This window comes from Oreochromis niloticus, linkage group LG8, assembly GCF_001858045.2.
Source record: "Oreochromis niloticus isolate F11D_XX linkage group LG8, O_niloticus_UMD_NMBU, whole genome shotgun sequence".
In the NCBI taxonomy this organism is placed as follows: Eukaryota; Metazoa; Chordata; class Actinopteri; order Cichliformes; family Cichlidae; genus Oreochromis; species Oreochromis niloticus.
In genome coordinates, this window is record NC_031973.2 from 22,113,048 (window position 1) to 22,131,709 (window position 18,662).

General features: G+C 40.1%; 2 protein-coding genes across 2 annotated transcripts in view; both read left to right on the top strand.

Annotated features, from left to right (window-relative positions):
* The first annotated feature begins 1,968 nt into the window (after positions 1-1,968).
* LOC100701151 (retinol-binding protein 3) lies at positions 1,969-10,407 on the top strand. Its single transcript, XM_003438542.3, has 5 exons — positions 1,969-4,737; positions 6,966-8,297; positions 8,456-8,646; positions 8,943-9,085; positions 9,580-10,407. The coding sequence occupies exons 1-5, from the start codon at positions 1,969-1,971 to the stop codon at positions 9,912-9,914; spliced, it is 4,770 nt and encodes a 1,589-aa protein (XP_003438590.2). The 3' UTR covers positions 9,915-10,407.
* Positions 10,408-12,107: 1,700 nt separating this feature from the next.
* Positions 12,108-18,662, top strand: part of antxr1c (ANTXR cell adhesion molecule 1c) — a 39,344-nt gene continuing 32,789 nt past the window's right edge. The window contains exon 1 of the mRNA XM_005448073.4: positions 12,108-12,841. Coding sequence (XP_005448130.1) covers positions 12,681-12,841 — 161 coding nt within the window. The 5' untranslated portion in view covers positions 12,108-12,680. The remainder of the gene's footprint in view (positions 12,842-18,662) is intronic.

The window sequence follows — 18,662 nt, forward strand, 5'->3', positions numbered from 1 at the left end:
GATTTTTAATCACCAGATATCACCATCGGTCTCAAAAATCCGATATCAATTGTACTCAAAACACAAGATACAGTTGGGGAGACTGGCTGATCCACAAAGACAATTAGGCATAAAGTACTGAAACTCTGAACTGCTGCTATACAGTGGAAGATGATTAGAAGCAGGTGATGAAATAAGAAATATCACAGTTATTCACATTGTGAAATACTGACTTTTTAATGCACAGAGTAATAGCGTGACAAAAAAAGCCTGTATAATGTCTCGATGAATGCTATTTTCCAAAAGTCTTCACATTATAGAACACAAAGAGAAAGTGAGGTTATACATTGTAATGTAATTGTGGAAAAATGACTGTATAAGATAAAGACTGTGGAAAAAACAATTAGCTATCCCCTTACACACACTCATCATACAGTAATCTATACTGTCAGCTGTGTAAATATTAAATGTCAGTGACATAGTCTTATCTGAGTTCGACCCACCATGTTGAAATCAATGAGGGGACAAGTTTGTGCAAACACTTCCATGTCCTGTAGCACTAAAATGATCTTGTTTTAAAATAGCATCAGTGTCTGGGTCAGAATTCCTGTTTTCTGAGAACCAATGAAAAAGTTCCATCACTTTTTGCCTCATAACACTGTGTTCCTTCAATCACCAACAACGTGGGACAACAGAGCCTTTAAATCTCTGCTTCTACTGTTTAATATTATCATTCAAGAACAGTGATTAGAACAGCCATGAAAGGCAAAATAAAATGGACACTGATGATTCATGTATTTGTTAAGTCCTGAATGTGTGTTGGGAACTCAGCTCTGAATCTTGCTGAGATTAATACGTTTTTGTTGCATGACTCTCACAGCTAACATCTGAACTCTTACGCCGCTTCAGTTCTACTTTTTGAATCAATAATTCAAGAATGTTAACCCTTAGGTATTTTATTATCAGCAAAAATGATATAATCTGTTCTTTTATTTGACACAGAGTGACAACATCAGGAAGTATTCAGTGTTTCAAAGTTCTCGATAAGCACCCTGGGAATTGACTGAGACTGGAATTTGTTATGTAAGGTATGAGGCCATAATAAAGGCTAAGACCTTAAGATTAGCAAGTCTAGTATTTGGAATAAGCTGATGTCTGGCTCTGTTAGTTGTGAGCTGGTCTTATGATGTCTTGCTGTTTAAATCAGTGTAAACGATGGAAAGTTACCTGCTATCAAGTTTCTATTATATTCGTTATAGCCAAACTTTTCCTTGTTGGGAAAATAATAGACATAAAAACTTTCTGCTCAACTGTTTGTTCCCTTTTTCAAAGTGTGGGCGTGCCTATATTTGTTACCCAGTTCTGATCCTGGATGTGTTTTAAGAAGGCTTTGTCTGTAAACTGTGTAATCATGTCACCAGTGGAATGACCCAGACATGACCCACTAAAGCTACCAACAGCACCAAAGTACACCACCATAAGCTTTCGTAAAAGGGCAAGGAAGAGAGATGGAACAAGGAGTGGGAGTGTTTCAATTGGTGCTTTGGCACAAATCAGTGCAGCCTCATTTATCACCTTTTTAGTACTGAGTATTCCACAGGGAGAATTTGGTAAATGAAGCAGACTGTAATAGAAAAATAAATAGAAAAATAATTCTAATAAACAGTAAACTGTCTTTCAGTTACAAGTGTTCAAACTAGAGGTACCAGAATCCAAACCTATATTACATTTGTGTCAAAAACAGTGAGAAACTGCACCTCCCATTTATCATTTTTCATTCTGTCTGCTATTGTCTGCAGGCTGAAGCACTACATATAATGCGATTAAAGGTTTATTGTAGACAAAAGCCTCTTATGTTGATGTTGCTGCCCAAAAAACCTTTGACAATGACATATTCCTTCCAGTGAAATCCACAGTCTCTGAACACAAATCAACTAACACAACCTAGAAAAAGCAAAGACGGAGGTGGTTCTCTTTCTATCGGCGTTGATGAAGATATTAGAGATGGCGCATATGACAGTGCCACTTCTAATGATGCTTTTTCTATGTACTCTATCCAGCAACTCGTCATTCCAGCCTGCTCTAGTATTAGAAATGGCCAAGATTCTTTTGGAAAACTACTGCTTCCCTGAGAACCTGGTTGGGATGCAAGAGGCCATCCAACAAGCTATCAACAGTGGAGAAATCCTACAGATTTCAGATAGGAAGACCCTGGCAACTGTGCTCACAGCTGGAGTACAAGGAGCACTGAATGATCCTCGGTTGACCATTTCCTATGAGCCTAATTTTGTCCCAGTGATGCCACCAACTCTGTCATCTCTTCCAAAAGAACAGCTGATCCGGCTGGTGAAAAACTCTGTCAAGTCGGATATCTTGGAAAACAATGTTGGCTATCTACGGATAGATCGGATCGTTGGAGAGGAAACAGCAGTAAAGTTGGGCTCTCAGCTCATGGAAAGTATCTGGGATAAAATTGCTCACACATCCTCACTAATCTTTGACCTAAGGTACAGCACAGCTGGAGAGCTCTCTGGAGTTCCTTTTATTATCTCCTATTTCTCAGACCCTGAGTCCCTTATTCATATTGACACTGTATATGACAGGCCTTCAAATTCAACCAAGGAGCTATGGACCATCCCATCTATAGTGGGGGAAAGGTATGGAAAGGAAAAAGATGTCATTATTTTGACCAGTAGACGCACAACCGGGACTGCTGAGGCAGTGGCATATGCTCTAAAAAAACTTAGGAGGGCCATCACAGTTGGAGAAAGGTCTGCTGGTGGGTCGGTGAAAGTCCAAAAAATTAGGATTGCTCAGTCAAAGTTCTACATAACAGTTCCTGTGGCAAGATCTGTCAGCCCAATTACAGGTCAGAGCTGGGAGGTGACTGGTGTTTCCCCAAATGTCCACGTCATTGCCAAGGAAGCCGTTGCAAAAGCCAAATCACTTCTGGCTATAAGGAATTCTATTCCAAAGGTTGTCCAAAGTATCTCTGACAAAATCAACCGGTTCTACACGTTTACTGAAAGAGTTCCAGCTCTTCTTCAACTCTTGGAATCTACAGACTTCGTGTCTGTCGTATCTGAAGAGGATCTAGCAATCAGACTCAACCAAGTGCTCCAGACTGTGTCTGAAGATCCCAGACTGACAATCAAATACATGCCAGAATATGCAGCCAATGTAGAGGAAGGCCCTGAAGATGACAGAGTTCCAGATGATCCTGGACTATTAATGGAATACATTGATACATTGCTCAAAGTGGAAATTCTCCCAGGCAACACTGGTTATGTCCGCTTTGACAAGTTTGTCAAGTCATCTGCTAAATTAGAAGAGGCCATGGCTAAAAAGGTATGGGTACCCCTCAAAGATACTGCTAACTTGATTATCGATTTGCGCTATAACACCGGTGGGTCCTCTACCTCTCTAGCCATTATTTTGTCTTATCTACAGGACACTTCACAGAAGCAACACTTTTTTACAATATATGACCGAATTCAGAACAGTACAACAGAACACAACACTTTGCCTAAAATTACAGGACCAGTGTATGGCTCAAAGCGGGAGATTTACGTGTTAACCAGTTATTACACAGCAAGTGTTGGCGAAGAGTTTGCATATCTGATACAGTCATTACATCGTGGCACAGTCATTGGGGAAATTACGTCTGGTACCCTAATGCACTCAAAGACCTTTAAAATAGAGGGGACCAATATTGCCATCACTGTTCCTTTCATAAACTTTATCGACAACAATGGAGAATTCTGGCTGGGAGGTGGGGTGGTCCCTGATGCCATTGTGCTTGCTGAAGAAGCAGTGGACCATGTTCATGAGATTGCTGAATTTCACAAAGGACTAAATTCCCTTATACAAGGAGCTGGAGATTTGTTAGAAGATCACTACGCAATCCATGAAGTCGCGCTAAAGGTTAGCAAGGTGCTGGTAAGTAAATGGGCTGACGGATTATACCGATCGGTGGTTGACTTTGAGTCTTTGGCATCACAGCTGACAGCAGATCTCCAAGAGACTTCAGGTGATCACCGACTGCATGTTTTCCACTGTGATGTTGAGCCTGAGTCACTTCATGAACTTCCAAAGATTCCTACAGCAGAGGAAGTGGGCTATATAATTGATGCTCTTTTTAAAATTGAGCTTCTGCCAGGTAACATTGGCTATTTAAGGTTTGATATGATGGCAGACATAGAAGTGGTAAAAGCCATCGGGCCCCATCTTATAAAATCTGTTTGGAGCAAGATAATAAACACAGATGCCCTCATAATTGATATGAGGTACAACACTGGTGGTTATTCAACCGCTATTCCACTTTTGTGTAGCTATTTCTTTGATGCAGAACCTTTACACCATCTTTACTCTGTTTTTGACCGAACGACAACCACAATGACAGAAGTCATGACAGTTCCACAGGTGAGGGGTCAAAGATACGGATCCTCCAAGGAACTATTCATCTTGACCAGTCATATGACTGGATCAGCAGCCGAAGTGTTCACTCGCACAATGAAGGACCTAAATCGGGCCACAATTGTTGGCGAGCCAACAACTGGTGGGTCTTTATCAAGTAGAACGTATCAGATCGGAGACACTGTCCTGTATGCGTCCATTCCTAACCAAGCTGTTTTTAGTGCCATCACTGGAAAAATGTGGAGCTTTTCGGGGGTTGAGCCCCATATTGCTGTCCAGGCAAATGAGGCTCTATCTGTAGCTCAGAAAATCCTAGAGTCAAGGTTGCTGAAGAGAGTGCAAGGAAAACAATAAAAATGCAAATAAAATGACTAGTTAATTAGTTTTTCTGCCTAGGCATCACTTCAATGTAAATGTTTCTATGTGTAGCATGTGTGGCCTTGCAATTAGATGTTTTGGGTTTGTTTGTTTTTTTCATTTAATTTTTTCTTGGCATTTTACCTTCATTGGATAGAGATAGTGAAGGTAGACAGGAAAGCCGAGAGACAGTGGGGAAGACATGCAGCAAAGGTCCCTGCTTTCAGTGGACGCTTTCGTGATATGTTTTTGCCTGAGCTAAACTGGCACCTGAAGTATTTTTATTTTAAGTCATGGGTGTCAAACTCATTTTAGTCAATGGGTACTTTTCTCAGATTGATTTTAGATCCAAAATTTTGGGTCAACTCAAGGAAGACAGTGGTTTTAGAGAATCTTGAAACTCATGGGGACCTTGATACTTTCCAGCAAAAATTTCTGGCACAACTTCACCTACTTCCAAGGTGCATGGAGAGGATGAAACAATTCACAATGCAGGAACTCCAGCAACACTTAAGGGAAGAGGAAAAGCTGGAGTTCCTGCATTGTGACCTTGAAACTTTCAAAAGAACTGTCTGTGTTCCCGGCACTTTAGGTCATACAGAGGCCAGATCCTGCAAGAACAAGCAACTGCAATGTAACTAAACAGTTTAAAAATAAAAAAGATTTACTGACCTGGACCATACCATGAAAGCATAAATGAACAGTATGTAATGGGTAAAGAAGCACAGGTATATGCTGGAAATCTTCACATTTAGCACACCATTCATTTACAAAACTGATAAACATAATTTGTCTCAGTTTCTCGACATTTCTTCAGTTCACTTTAATTACATTCATTGAAAATCACTGGATTTTTAAAGATCCAACCCTCAAAATAATATTACAGTCCACTACAATAATTTTTAAACTTTTTATATTTTTACATTTTCCATACATTTTCACTGCTGTTCAGTTAAGCTTGCTTAATCACAAGAAGATTTTATTTAAAAAATAGAAACTTTAATGAATTCTCTGCTATTTTCACAAGTTGCAAAGATATTCACTGGGACAGAACTGAGCAAATGGCATGTTTGACACCTTGATTTAAAGGCAGTCTTTTTAAGTAGTTTAACTAATATACCAAACTGTCATTAGTTGTTGGTTTGTTTTATATCTTTTTTGTCATTAGGCTTCACGTAATCCAGTCTTTTTACTTTTTTCGAAGGCCTTTCTACAAGAACTCAACTTCACTTCAATATGAAATTTTAAGCTCCAAGAGCACTTGCTTGTTATTCCATTTAGAGAGACTTTGAGTAACTAAGTAGCATGAATTAGTATTTGATCTTATTACAGAAGGGAATGTATAAGCTGTGGATATTTTAACTGGGAAAAGCATGTGATGGCTGATGATTCCTTTACAATACATTTGCCCCATTTAAGTGTGTATATTGTGTAAGTAAAACAACTTCCAGTTATTCATAATGTAGGAAAGGTTTTCTTATTGTTTCTTTCTTCTTTACTTGTTTTTTCCTGTGATACTCTTTAAAATTATCACATTTTAAATTATATGTAAAATAATGTGGATATTCTTTCGACCATGTCACGTGAAATCCCTGTTTGCTTTTTGTTTGTGATTGTGTTTTTTTAGTGTACTCTTCCTCAGTTTAGTGTAATAATGCTCAAGTGGGTTTTTTTGGTCTTTAACAAAAGAACAGTCCAGCAGAGGGAGCAAGTACCAAACAAACTAACCTAAACTAGATCTCCCTCTTTAGTTTTCAGTTGTGCTGCTTTGCTGTTAAATGTGTATAATTTCTAAAAACAATAAAGACTTAGGTGTTTCTCAGTTATTGATGGAACATTATTGATGGTTTACTCGGCATTTGCTAAGTTTTAACCTTTTTAAAGTTATTCTATCATTTCCATTGTTTTCCTTCTTCAAATATTATGTAAGATTCAAGTTATAATGTTGACCCCATTTGTATATTGCCTTTGCAGCTAAGTGACTTTCCCAGGTCATATATCTTCACTACTCTTAATGCCTTTCTTGATCTTTATCAATTATAAAACTGACCTTATTTGACACAGGAACCTTTCACTCCAGGATACCTTGCATAACTGTAGCACCAGTATCTTTAGCAGCACCTTGTATTACTACATCTACTTAGCTAGATTGTTATTACCTTGCAGAAGCACTCAGGATAATACGATTAGAGGTTTAATGTGGAATAAATCCTCTTATGAGTGTACTAACAAAAACCTTGCAGCCAAAACAGTGCCATTTGACAGAAGACCTCTTTGGGGAAAGAGGTTTGGTTCAACAACGTGCATTTTGTGTCTGCTCGCTTTTTTGTCAGGCTGAACTGGCAAAAAAAATGGCAAAGACTCTCGTTCTGGTGGCATCTCTGCTAATTTTGGGAAATGTTTTCTTTAGCCATGCCTCCTTTCCCCCCAGTGTCATCGTAGACATAGCAACAATCATCTTGAACAATTACTGCTCACCAGAGAAGCTGGTGGGGATGAAGGAGGCAATCGAAGCAGCCAGCAGCAACACAGGTATTCTCAACATGCCAGATGCCGAAACTCTGGCCAATGTCCTCAGCAGCGGGGTTCAGCATACAGTCAGTGACCCACGCCTGAAGGTCTCCTATCAGCCAAACTATGTTCCTGCAGTTCCCCCAAAGTTGCCTCCCCTGCCTCCTGAGCAGCTCATCGCAGTCATCCAGAACTCCATGAAGCTTGATATCCTGGAGGGCAACATTGGCTATCTGAGGATTGATCACATCCTTGGTGAAGAGGCAGCTGAAAAGGTTGGTCCTTTGCTTCTAGACCTTGTCTGGAGTAAAATTTTGCCTACATCTGCCCTGATCTTTGACTTGCGCTACACTGGCAGTGGGGAAGTCACTGGGATCCCCTACATTGTGTCTTACTTCACCGAAGCCGAGCCTCTGATTCACATTGACAGCATTTATGACCGTCCCTCGAACACCACCACTCCGTTTTTCACTATGCCGGATCTGCTTGGGCAGAGATATGGTGCAACTAAATCCATCATTGTCCTCACCAGCAAAAACACCAAGGGCATTGCCGAAGATGTTGCCTACTGTCTTCAGAATCTGAAAAGGGCCACCATTGTTGGTGAGAAGACAGCCGGAGGCTCGGTGAAAATTGATAAATTCAAAGTTGGTGATTCTGACTTCTATGTCACTGTACCAACTGCTAAGTCTATCAACCCCATTACTGGCTCCACTTGGGAGATCACAGGTGTCACCCCAGATGTGGAGGTAAATGCTGAGGATGCCCTTGCTACCGCTATCAAGATCATCAACCTCCGTGCCAAAGTTCCAGCAATCATTGAGGGATCAGCAACCCTGATTGCTGACAACTATGCGTTTGAAAATATTGGGGCAGATGTTGCAGCAAAGCTCAAAGAGCAGCTGGCAAGTGGCACGTACAACATGGTTGTCTCCAAGCAGAGTTTGGAATCGAAGTTGTCTGCTGATCTGCAGACCCTTTCTGGGGACAAGAGCCTGAAGACCACCAGCAACACTCCAGCCCTACCACCTATGGTAAGACACTCGGACTTGAGTTTGTTATTTTGTTTCAGTTTGATGGACAAAAGTTCCTGTTAAGCAAATGAACTCGGGAGCTTTTTAAAAAAATAATGCATAGAAATATTGGTCACAATTATGATACATGTTAAGCTGGTGCCTGTTGTTTTCCACAGGATTATACCCCAGAAATGTACATTGAACTGATCAAAGTCTCCTTCCATACTGACGTATTTGAAAACAACATCGGCTATCTGCGTTTTGACATGTTTGGAGACTTTGAGGAGGTGAAGCCTATTGCCCAGGTTATTGTTGAACATGTCTGGAACAAAGTTCTCAACACTGATGCTTTGATCGTTGACCTCAGGTGAGTAATATTACTCGACATGACAGTCCAAGTTTCTATTAAAAACGTTCCTTGAGTCTAAATCACTCACTAAAGCTGCTATAGCTCAACAGTCTAGCTCTTAATAAAGTGGATTTGATCATTATTGAAGAATGTAGAATGCTTTTTCCTTTAAACATACACCAAAAAAAGTCAGGTTGATGTCCAGAGATAGCCTAATGTGGGATGACATCCATCAATAAAAAAAATCACAAATGACCATTAAATGTAATTAAGAATCAAACCTTTCCATGATTATTCTATGAATGAATTTGCAGGAACAATCTCGGGGGCCCAACAACAGCTATCGCAGGCTTCTGCTCTTACTTCTTTGATGCGGACAAGCAGATTGTGTTGGACAAGCTGTACGACAGATCATCTGGAACCATCACAGAGCTCCAAACTCTGCCAGAACTCACCGGTAATTAAAAAAGAAATCCAGTCTGTGCAATTTTTTGAATGTGTGCAATAGATTTCAATTCAATAGATTCAATCTCAATAGATTACAATTCTCCAAATTGTTCCCATTGCTTCATTTCTATGTATATTTGCAAGTCTGATAAAACAGTGATACAAAGGTTTATGAACAGACAAAAAGGCACCTTTGCTTTTTAAGACGAACAGACCAACTGGCCCTGTGCTGGAGGCTGTAAAGCTGTCTGAATTTAATACCAGTCTTTCAGAGTTATCTGCAGGGCAGCTGTGGTTAGAAAGTATCAAACTATTTGCTCATCTGTACCCTCACCTGGAACCCCACCATATAATCCAGCCTCTCTGGCATACATTTATCCATATCCCTTTTCTACCAGCTTGTTATCATGCTCAAACTTAATCCTTTCCATTGTCCAGAAATAACTTACTTGCCTTGTTGACTTGACTTTCAGCCATATCTCTATCTACCTTTCTCCTATTCAGGTGTACGGTATGGCTCCAAGAAAAGCGTAATCATCCTGACCAGTGGAGCTACTGCTGGTGCTGCAGAAGAGTTTGTTTACATCATGAAGAAGCTGGGCCGCGCCATGATCATTGGCGAAACTACAGCTGGGGCATCCCACCCACCCAAGACCTTCCAGGTCGGCGAGACCGATATCTTCCTCAGCATCCCCACTGTTCACTCCGACAATTCTGCAGGGCCAGCCTGGGAGGGAGCCGGCATTGCACCTCACATTCCCGTCCCAGCTGATGGTGCCCTCGACACTGCCAAAGGCATCTTCAACAAGCACCTTGCAGTTAAGGAGACCACGTCCTGAACAAAGTCATGGGGGACACAATCGCCACTTTGTTTTGGCAGCCAAATAATCTCAAGAGTCTAGGCTTGTTTAAGAAGTGAACAATGTAGTTTTTATGTAAAAAATAAAGTATAATCTGTTGCTCATAACTAAACCTTTTTAGTCTGTTCTTAATGTAGAGCAAAGGTTAAATGGGATTTCTGTAGTTTTCATTTCTGTCAAATATAAGTGTGCTGAGGCGGTTGAGAATGAATGGCTCTCAAAAGCCAATGCTGTTCTTTTGTGAAGTGAATGTTTGTCAAAGATGTCTGGAAAAAATATCAAAATTACTTTGCAAAATTATAATTAGGAGCTCTGTATAATAATCAATTTGTTACTCTGGTGAAGAAACCATCACATGTGATGTTCTTACTGTGGATACAAAATGCATCGTTTGTCCACTATGTAGCGAACTTCATTCCAGGTGAACATTCCTGGGTTTTATCCGACACAATAAAAAACAAACTGAAATATATGGCGTAGAGTGTTGTGCTCATTTTTACCCACTGCTTTACTGAGTGAATGGGTTAACTGCAGAGAGGAATTTCCCCACAAGGATCAATAAACTATACATTACATGATGTTTAGCTCTGCAGAGCAATGCGCATTTGGTTTAAAGGATGATGTGCAGTTTTTCAGATGGTGGGGTTTCTTTGTCAGTGATAACTCAGTTGGGAAGATTACACCATGTTATGTGAGAAACTGCAGAACTAGTGAGCACATGTTTTGAGCCTGGGGCCATGGTATTAATGGGAACAGCAAGAGTGTCCGAGTGATGCAACAAGGCTGCTGTTTACTTTTCAGGAATCTATTTTTCTGCCTGGTTTTTGTACAAGTGACAGCATAATAGATCACAGAAAATATGTCTCTCGAAGAGGAAATATGAAAAGAGCCAGAAAACTAGGACTTTTTCCTGGCAATTACTACAAAAAAAATCAGTGGAAAAATAAGCTGAAAGAACAAAACAACTAGATTAGATTTTGTCAGATTTTGTTGGCTACAAACCACTCGGCCTGAGCTGTCCTTCTGATGTACTCATTTCTAACTCTGTCCATTCTGGTCACTCTTAGCATCTCCAGCTCGGCCTCCTGTATTTTGGTCAGTACCACCATCACCAAACCATACATCACAGCAGGTGTCACTACCATTTTGTAAATCTTCCCTTTTACTCTTGCTGCTATCCTCCAGTCACAAATCACTCCTGACACTTGTTTTTACCCACTCCACCTTGCCTGCACGCTCTTCTTCACTTCTCTCCTGCACTGTCAGTTGATTTGGATGGTTGACCCCAGGTATTTACACTCATATACCTTCACTAACTCTACTCCTTTCATATTCATGGTTACATCTCTGTTCCTGTTTTCTATCCTGTTTCTATTAACTGTCATTTCTCCTTTCTTTTTCTGTTATACACTATTCTGATTCACTGTTAAAAGTAGCATCTGTGCTACTTTAAGAAAGTGTCATCTTTAGCCATGCCTCATTTCCCCACAGCCTGATTCAAAAGTGTCAAAAAACCTTTGGTCATATTGGTATTTTGGAGCCACAAATGACCATATTTGATCATAGAGTGGAGCAATTACCTATTAACTAATGAAAGCTCAGATGGCAAAATGCATTCAAGCTCTAAAACTTAAAGAAAAGCTAAACAGGTGATTTATTAAAAACAAAACAAAGCAAAACACATATATAAAAGACACCATTATTTCTAATTAAGTCATCATTTAAGTGTATTTATGGCTGTTCAAAATAATCATATGCCTATTTCTAAAAACATTTTTTAGAAGGAGATTACCCCATGTGCTTGATGTATGGCAGCACTCACACTTCATGTGAGAGTTTGCTTTACCCTTTAAATGTGTCCTTCACCATATCTGCCACACTCATTACAGTCTTTGCTTCACTGAGTTGTAATTACAGTGGATATTGAAGCTTATAGTTAACCATCAGCAGCATGCTGAAAGTAAACAAACAAATGAGGACAAAGTGCTAAAATGCTAGGGTCGATAAATAAACGCGCTGGTGTGGCTTAAGGACGCAGTGCCACAATAAAGTTCATATACCTTGTGTAATTGTAATGATATAAATTGTTGTCACCCGTGCGCCGGTCTGCCACGTGAGGGAGGCGCAAAATGGGATCTTGACCCATTTTTTTTTCTTTTTTTCTTTTTTTTGCCTCCCTTCCTCTCTCCTCCTCAAGATGAAATTTGAAACCTGGGCCATTTCAGCCAAGTCTGTCCCCCGGGCTCTCAGTTCCTCCGGCTTCAAACACAGCTCTGCATCACCCAGCTCCATTTGGCTTTTTTAGAACTAAATCACTTTTGACACACTGACAGGAAAATATTATCCGTTTTTACGAACCACCCATTCAATTAAGTTTTTTTTTTTTTTGCAGTTTTTTTTTCTTTTCTTTCTTTGTTTTTTTAGCCTGTCAGTTGCATGTGGATTCAAAACTATCCGAAAAAGAGCCTGAGGACCACCAGCATTTAAAACAAATAATAAACCTCTCTGAGTCAAAACACTTCTCCTGCTGCAATCAGGCCGGGATGCGGGTGGTCCTGATTGTACACTGATCTCAAAATAGTTGAATGATCACCGGCATCCTTTCTTTTGTCTCGGTAGCATCCCTGCCCCTCCACTTACAGTATTGTCTGTGGGATGCAAAGACCCACTGAAGTACTTTGGCTTGTTTTGGCATTTTTTTCCTCTCCATAAAGGAATTACGCTGTTTCGCCGGGAGGAGAGATTATGGCAAGATTTTTGCTGAACATGAGTCTCGTTTTGGTTTTGTTCGGATTATTTTTGCTCTCTTTTCCATCTGCAAGAGCCGAGCCGGGGTTGCTGGATGAAGAGGAGGAGGAGGAGAGCTCCTGCCAGGGTGCTTTTGACCTGTATTTCGTGCTTGATAAGTAAGTGGAGGTTGTTAGCAATACACCATAAATAAGCTAACTTTTTCTTGTTGTCAGAGTTTTTTTTTTATTATTATTTTTATTTTAATATTCTTTTGACGCGTGTCATTCTCTAAGTGTGAACAAACCAGTCGCCCCTGTTTTAAGAGAATGGGAATGATAGAAAAGTTTAACTTTTAACATAAAAAAGACTGAAAAAAGAAATAAAGTTAGAAAAAGTCCAGCTAGAGAGCTTGCATTAGCCGATTAGCATCTGCGCGTGTGTGTGCGCGCGTGCGTGATGACGTTGGAGAGGAGGCTGACTGTCAGAGTTCAGGCTGCTGAATAAGCGAAAACACGGAGCGGGGTTTTGGAAGCAAATCCCGCGATATATGTCGGCTTAAATTATTTAACCCTCGTCTTCTATATCTGGCAATTCGTTTTTATAAAGAGATAAAACTTTTTAAGCGGTTTCCTTTATTCCCACCCACTCTGAAGGGATTTTTTTTATGTGACTGCTCACCGTTCGCTCTTTCATTTCCACTCTGTACGCCCACATAGGAAAAATGTTGTGGTTAAGTGACATCTTTGAACTGGACTTCAGCAGCTGGGGAGAAAATAAAATGTCAGAGAAACTTCTGGAGTGCCTGCCCTCTCTCTTGCTCTCTGTTTTCTAACATGACTTTTTTTCTGCATTTACTTTGAAGACATGAACATGACTGTGATTCAGTTATATTCAGTTTATTATAGAGCACAAATGGGACAAATGTTGTGGAGAATTTGTTTAAAGCAGTGATGTTGCTCTCATGTTTTGACTGCCAGCAGTTATCTTGAGATAATCTTACTTTGATTAAAAAACATTTAATCAACACCTACAGTCTAATTTGCAAACATGAACCAGTGCCAGAAATGGGAGGGGAAAGAAGAGGAGACGGGAAACAACAACATTTATGGAGAATGTGGTATTAATTTGGTGAAGGAAATGTTGCACACAGCACCTTTTTTTTTTCTTTTTCTTTTTTTTTTGGAGGGGGGGAGCCGTGCATCATGGGGGATTTTTAGCATCTCTGTGGCCATTGGCTTTTTCCGAGGAAAAAAAAAAGACTCCATATGTAAAGTCAGTAAAAGGGTCTTCCTATGTCCATTGAAGTTTACAGAATCTTAGTAATTTTTTTCCTGGAACTCAGTCCCAAGAAAACACATGCAAAGACACGAACACACATACACACACATGCAAAACACAGGACTGCTTCCCAGATGTGGACGGCTGCGTTCGTCTTGTGCTGTGAGGTAAACACTGACACATGCTGCAAATAAAGAATCTGCTCATTTTTTTCTGTGTGTCTGATGCTATTGTTAGCGCTCTTGCGTGCTGCGGTGCCCACTCCGAGGTTGACTAACAAGTCATCATTTGCGGACTTCAAACGAGAGGAAGCTCATTAGAGGCCGGTGTCGGCCTCCTACAGCCGTCGCTCACCCTGGATCCCTCAGGCCTCAGCTGGCTTTATGAGACACAGTCTCAACTCTGCGCCCTGGTTTATCTTTATGAAAGGTGTAAAGATCGTTTAGCTTATTAATACATAATTAAGTTCTGTAGTCATTCCCACATTTTAAAATATGTGAGGCAACACTGGGTGCAAGGTTGTGTGTCTCATTCTTTTTAAAGTATTAAGTTCCTTTACAGTAAGCTTAAGCCAGATTCACAGATTTCAATTCTGTTGTTTTTCACTTTTTAAAGATCAGTTTTAAAACCTAAAGCTGTGCTAGTGGAACGCTGAGGCTCTAGTTAAGCAGAGCCATACGTTGAGTTAAATCCTCACAAAGACATGTTGGTGTTTAGCAAGTAAATGTTAATGTTTATACCCTCAGATCAGTCAGATACTGGCTCATTTTCCAATTCATACTAAACACACAGTACAGCTTAGGTTCCTCTGTTTCAGTCCTCACCACCGTGATGGACAGACTAACCACCTGATCGATCGACTGCAGATCAAATTGGTAGTTTGTAGAAAATTACGATGGATCAGTTTAAATATAGAAAAAGGAAATGCGTGCTGTAAGTGGAGAAAAGCATTGAAAGTTAGTAATGAAGGAAGAATGGAGTAATGAAGGAGTTGGATCATGAAAATGGACTCCCAAAGTATTTATTGCAGACTTGAGCATATGATGTCATGTCATGGCTCAAAGTTGTGAGACGTTGCTTGTGTAGACATCTGGGTAGTTGCATTCTGATGACAAGGTGGCTAATGGCTGCATGGCAGCCAGCTGAATTTGAAACATCTGGGACAGTGTTTGGAAAAAGTGGTTGCTGTAGCAAGATACCTTATTTTAAAATGATATGTGCCGTGAAGATCTATATGTGAAATTTTCTAGGAGTATCCAGTCACAGCCTGAAATCCAGTAAATATAGATGTTGGGTCTCATTTTAAGCCCCCAAACCACACAAGTGTCTAAGTTCTACTTTAATACACAGGCCATTTTATCTAATATAATACAGATGGTTGTTTAAATGGATGCCTTCCAACATATATGATGGTAAGATTTACAGTATACATATGTAGAAAACAAAGGGTGTCCAGATGAAATGTTATGAAAGAAGAGTACTCGCTGACAAAAAATAAAAATTTTATTAGTAAATAAAAGTTTCAAAAAAGGGCTTTAGGCACAGTAACCATCCATAACTAATAATGTGACATCATATCCCTTTGTTGTGGTGTATGGTTTATGGTCCTCAAGTTGACACAGAAACAAGACTAAGACGTGTGCGAGCAGCTCTGCGAGGCTGTGCTGAGAAACATTGCTAACATGTCACTATAAGCATGCTGACATGCTGACAAAACTCAACAATTTTTTATCTGTTATTAGCAAAAAAAAAGAAGAAGTTTAGTGAAATAAAGGTCAGCGAAATGGCATCATCAAACTTGTGCCAATTCCACAGAAATCAAAACTTAGTTCGTCTCCATACTGGGCCCCATACTGGGCACAGTCATTTTCTAAGTAAACAGCACATGTACACTACCAGTCATGGTCTTTCTTTATTTTCATGACTATTTACATTGTAGATTCTCACTGAAGGGATCAAAGCTATGAATGAACACATATGGAATTATGTAGTAAACACAAAAGTGTGAAATAACTCAAAACATGTTTTATATTTTAGATTCTTCAAAATAGCCACCGTTTGCTTTGATTACTGCTTTGCACACTCTTGGCATTCTCTTGATGAGCTTCATGAGGTCGTCACCTGAAATGGTTTTCCAACAGTCTTGAAGGAGTTCCCAGAGATGCTGAGCACTTGTTGGTCCTTTTGCCTTCACTCTGCGATCCATCTCATTCCAAACCATCTCGATTGGGTTTAGGTCAGGTGACTCTGGAGGCCAGGCCATCTGGTGCAGCACTCCATAACTCTCCTTCTTGCTGCATATCTTTAAGTCCTATATAGCTGCAGGTTTGCATACTGTGTGCATTTGCTGATTCAGACCGGGTGGGACGCAGCTTGCTGTTTTATATGGAACACATTGCCTCAGGAATGGTTTTGGGTGTGTTCATAGCAGATAAAGGAATTCACATATAGAGTACATGTTAATGTTCAACCCCAAAATGAAGTTGGCATTTGGTTGGGTGCAGATTCAAATATCATAAATCCACAGTATCCTGTGATAGAATTTATGCAAAAGTAAATGCATTGCAATAGTGATATGCAGTACTAGTCATTTGTTCCACATCCTCTTTCCATTTTCTCTTCTGTTACCGCACTCTTCAGTATTCTTGTTAGTCTTGTACAGTATTACTTTTACTGATTACAGATGGCGAAACACACTATTCAGTTTAGTAATGGTGTTGAAAAATAAGTTTATCCGTGATTTGTTCATTTCAGTCTTGTCGTTGTTTTTGCAAAATGTTTCTCTTGTTTTTAATGTAGTCACAAGTTAGCGCTCCGGCTGGGCGTTGGGTCATGCTTCCGGAATCCAGACGAGTCAGTGGAAAACCTTAAGTGCAGCTGCAGTCTGTGAATACATTTTGAATGTCTGAATACGTTCTCGCTGTGGAATGACACCCGCTCTGTGTTTTGCTGTCTGGGGCTTTTTACAACATGTTGCTTTGACGTTAACAGCAAGGAGAAATGCCTCTTGACATGATATCGTGTTATCTGTCATTCAAGAATTTGGGTCGCAAAAGCAAGACTGGGGGAATAAAAAGTAGATATAGCTCAATTTAGCTCTAATATTTGATGCAGGACTCATTGATTCAGTGACAGAAAGAAGAGCATGCTTTGTAGAGTACATAATATTCATCAGCTTGTTATTTAGTAGTTTCAAACCTAACGATTCCTCTCGGGTTTGGAATAGACACACACGCAGCATTAGCTCAGCAATCACGCAGTAAAGACTTTGACTTCTGCAGTGGCTGTAAAAGTAGGTTAGTGGTTTTAAACAAACAAATCCTTGTTCCCACTCAGTTAAGTTGGTGCGGCATCATTGGCTGCAGGCTGGGGTGGTGTGGGTAGGCCCAGTTGGAATGGTAGATGGACTCCTTAGTGGAGTTTTTTTTGTTGTTTGGTTTTTTTGGGGTTGTTTTTTCATCTTCGACACTTTGAACCACAAGAAGAACGTTGCACCACTAAGCTTTAAGATGTAGGGAGCTTTTTCCCACATGCATGCTGCCCCCTGGGAGAAAAATGCCGGCTGATTAGAAGGCAACACGACTGGGAAATTAATGAAGAACAAAAAAACACTCCTTTAAGGAGAATCAGTTGAAAAGGTTTGATGTTAAACAAACATGGTTTGGTTGTAAAAGTGACTTTCAGCTGCTCCCTTATTCACAAGAGGCTCCACATGCCTGATTTCTCAGATTTTTACAACTGCTGGCCTTCCAGACACAACCCCGAACGGCTTTGTGTCTCCTCTGAGGATCACGCTGGGGATCTGTAAACCACCACACTCTGGACCCACTATATCTTTAAAGGGTTCCGCGGTTTAAAACCTTCCAAAATGACAAATCTCATAACCTTAACTTTATTATATAAAATAGGACGGCATCCTCCTTGAGACTAGGAAAAAACATGTGGTTACCTGGTGACTGCATTTCATTTTTATTTTTCTGTTTTTTGCATTTGACAACTGACTGCAAGTTGTTGCAGCAACCAGCGACCACTTAACATCACAAGGCACAGACCAGCTGATAGGAGGCAACCCGTTTACAAATTAATCATGGCTCATATAAGACTGGCTGCAATCACTCTCAAGCAGATTGGAGGTTTATATAATTGGCAATTAATTTCTAAACATGGGGAGATTGCCAACAACTGTGGGAGTAAGCCAGAGAACCCACACTAGACAGTGAAAATATGCAAACTCCACACAGAAAAGTCCCATCCTGGTTTTAAATCCAGGACCTTCTTGCCGTGAGGCAACGATGCTAACCACCACACAGCTGTACTTCCCATTCCAGCTGGTTGTATGCAGAATACTCAAGTAGCTGCGTCAATGTTTGCAATGGAATTTGTGTTTTAGAGTTACTTCTTGGAATTTGAGTGTAAATAGTTAATGTGAATTTTCTGTTTAATGTGAATTTCTGTCGAAGCAGATGGCAACATATTTGCAACAGACCGGAACAGATTTGTGGTTTTCTGCAATGTCACAGTGTTATCACAAAGAATTCCGTACTCGACCCCAGTTCATTAGCAAACTGATAGAAGATGAGATTGCAAAGTTTATTGCACATGGTCTTAATAATTTTGGTGGATGTTTAGTCTGTTTTCTCCACTGTGACTGCAACGTTAAGCAGTTTTATTATTACCTAGCCAACAGGAGGTAAGATAACAACCAAGAGATGCAACAAT